At 36.6% G+C, this 2,983-nt stretch overlaps 1 protein-coding gene across 1 annotated transcript; it reads right to left on the reverse strand.

Moving 5' to 3' along the window:
- Positions 1-863: 863 nt before the first annotated feature.
- On the reverse strand, positions 864-2,707 carry LOC149649025 (E3 ubiquitin-protein ligase RNF217-like). Its single transcript, XM_089849376.1, has 5 exons — positions 2,530-2,707; positions 1,981-2,071; positions 1,393-1,558; positions 1,133-1,334; positions 864-970 (listed from the first exon to the last, which is right to left on the reverse strand). The coding sequence occupies exons 1-5, from the start codon at positions 2,705-2,707 to the stop codon at positions 864-866; spliced, it is 744 nt and encodes a 247-aa protein (XP_089705502.1).
- Between the last annotated feature and the right edge of the window lie 276 nt (positions 2,708-2,983).

The following is a 2,983-nucleotide window of genomic DNA, read 5'->3' on the forward strand; positions in this document are numbered from 1 at the left end:
ATAAAAATTTACGAATTATTAAAGCAGTATTCCAAGCATAGCGAATATACAGTAAATCAGACGACATTTACATCCAATAAAGATATGTCTTGGAAGGATTCTCAGCTGATGAGGATTCAAGTATCCGATCCAGTAGCGCGGTACTATGGTCTCAAGCGAGGCGAAGTAGTCAGAATTGTACGGGCCAGTGAAACGGCTGGCAAATATATAACTTATAGAATCGTAGTGTAATATAGTTTCTTTGAGAAAGTCAATAAAAAGGTTAATTACGTTGGTTGATTCAACGTAACAGCAACTTGTGTGATGACTTATTGCTCTTATTGTTACTTACAAAGGTAGGGTTTGGTTCAATTTAATTCAATGGAAGGAGAATCATGTTTGATTTATTATTTATATTAAACATACTTATATTTGACAATTATATATTCTCGTACCAGCTTGACTAGAGGCCCGTTATTAACTACAATCTACACGTGGTGGCACCACCGTAATTCGACTTATATTATCATTATTATTGTTTAAATGGAAGAAAGTTATAGAGAAAAATGCGAAGGTTAAGTTAAGGAGTTAAAAATTAATATTTCTAAATTTAATATAAAAAGGTTACTCTTCTTCTGATGTTAACTATGTCTTTGAAAATTGACAGACAATTTATGGAAGATAATTAGTTAGTTAGTGTGCACTCACGGTCGGTTATAGTTAATGGAAGTTATATCTTGATAGGAGAAAGGTTATTTCCTTGAAGTTTGATTTTAAAGTTAATTAATTAACGAGTTATCAGACTTTAAGGGCAATTAACAGAAGTGTATTGCAATAAAGTCTCTGAGGGTGGGTTTATGTTTAGCCTTATAGCACCTTAATAATCATATTTCCCCGTAAAGAGGTAAAGCAAAAACTCCCAAACCGACTGCCATTACGCCTGCGCTGACCGCCAACACTGCTAAGGCAGGCACCGCTGCAACCTTTCCACCTGTAAATACACGATAAATAAACCAAAATATAATAGCCAACCCACTAAATCTATCATTTAAAGAAGCCCAAAACGTTATAACGCTTTAAGGATACAAGTGGCGCGTGAAGTTTAAACAAGATGCGCACGACATATCAAAGTTTTGGGATCAATAATAAATACCTAAAATGGCTCCACGAACTAGCTTTCTTTGAACAGGGTTATCAGCTTTGTAGCGGTATTTACAACCAAATACGCTTAGTTTACTGTAGAGATCGCCGAGGAACTTCAAGCGTCGAAAATGGTCACCACAGCGGTAACAAAAATCGGTTTTACACCCGGTGCAGTGCATGTGGTCGCATCCCGTGGTACGTTGAATGTAAATCTGAAATTTATTTAAAAAAGTTAAATTAACGTTTAAAAGTAATTGTATTTTATTATACCTTGCATTTCGGACATTTTTGAGCATTAACTTGACCGTAGCTTAGTTGCTTGGCCCATGTTTTCAATAATTTATCGCCTTTAATGAATTGACGGCAAGTGGTATTCTCGTGCCATGGTGCGTGACATGAAAAACACCATTCTAAAGCGCATGTTGGACACTGGACCCTAAAACATCATCAATTATCAACCACGATAAAGTTTCGAGAGATTTTCCCACAAAATGATTAATACTTTCAAATGGTCTAGACTCTAGATCTATCTATTTTATGTTAAGTTGTATATCTAATTTAAATGGAGTTGTGAAAAAGTGTATATATTTACGCGAATAAGAAAAATTTACTTCTGTTAACCTACTTCTATAAAGCGCATAAAATTGGTTTGCACAACCCTATTCAAGGAGGGTTTTATCTATCTCTTCTATCTAAATCTTGTATCTAAATCTTTACAAATATTTCAAACATGTATAGCTTTAAGCCTACAAGGGAAAGTTTCTCAGCGTCGTTGAACCTACGATCATTGCACGTTGAGAAACTTTCCATAAAAGCTACCTACGTCAGTCATTGGGAAAGTATTTGGGTAGCGGTCACCCCAGGTCAACGACAACGTCACTATAACCCTGCAGAAGAGCCAAGGCAAAAACTATGCCGGCTCTCTGGCGACATTGACCTGGGGATGCACCTATAAATTGGGAGACTCTCCCTTTGTATCCTCAGAGCCTTAACAACGAGCTACCGAGATCCTCGCCTAAATACTCCGCAACGTTCCCAAACCAAAGGGTCGGAAATATTAAAGAAAGTGTTACGTTTTATTAAAGAGGTCTCAGAAAGGTTATTACCAAAGGGTCGGAAATATTAAAGAAAGTGTTACGTTTTATTAAAGAGGTCTCAGAAAGGTTATTACCAAAGGGTCGGAAATATTAAAGAAAGTGTTACGTTTTATTAAAGAGGTCTCAGAAAGGTTATTACAATTAGTTAAGAAAGTTTACTAGCCTTAAGACTTGTTTCAGTCCGGGTCTTAAGTTCAAACTCGCTCTCCCAAAAGAACCCTACAGAGGAATCAACAACGAGCGCCTAAATAGTCGCAAAATCGGACTCGCACGGGCTGCCTTTTTCTTCAGTAGGTTACTAGCGCTTAACGCTCTCCTCGTTCGGACAATAATTTTCTAAATTGATCTTTCACCTCGTACACCGACTCAATCATTTCCAATCGCGAATTCCATCGAGAACACACTTCTTGTTTCAGAGTTTTCACCAACTCTCTTTGCAATTCAGACTTTTTGAAGTAGGTTACTAGCGCTTTACACTGATGAAACATTTCAGTTATATTTGAAAGGTCGTTTACATAATCGGGCTTATCTCTTGTTTTCTTTTTTTCGGTAAAAACGTGGTCAAGGTTTAATTGCTGTGCGGCGCCCCAAAACCATGGATACTTTCTGAAACCATATTGGCAGCACCATCCATAAGAAAAAAAATATACTTGTACTCAAATTTAAATTCCTTCAATAAAATTCACGGATATTGTCGCCTGATTTTTTAATCAATTTCTCTGGTACCTAAAACTTTGCACTGAATTCTAAAGTCTTGATAATTT

The sequence above is a fragment of the Phalangium opilio genome, unplaced genomic scaffold (assembly GCF_054372755.1).
Source record: "Phalangium opilio isolate 3A_F unplaced genomic scaffold, DU_Popi_V2 ptg000088l_1, whole genome shotgun sequence".
Lineage (NCBI taxonomy): Eukaryota > Metazoa > Arthropoda > Arachnida > Opiliones > Phalangiidae > Phalangium > Phalangium opilio.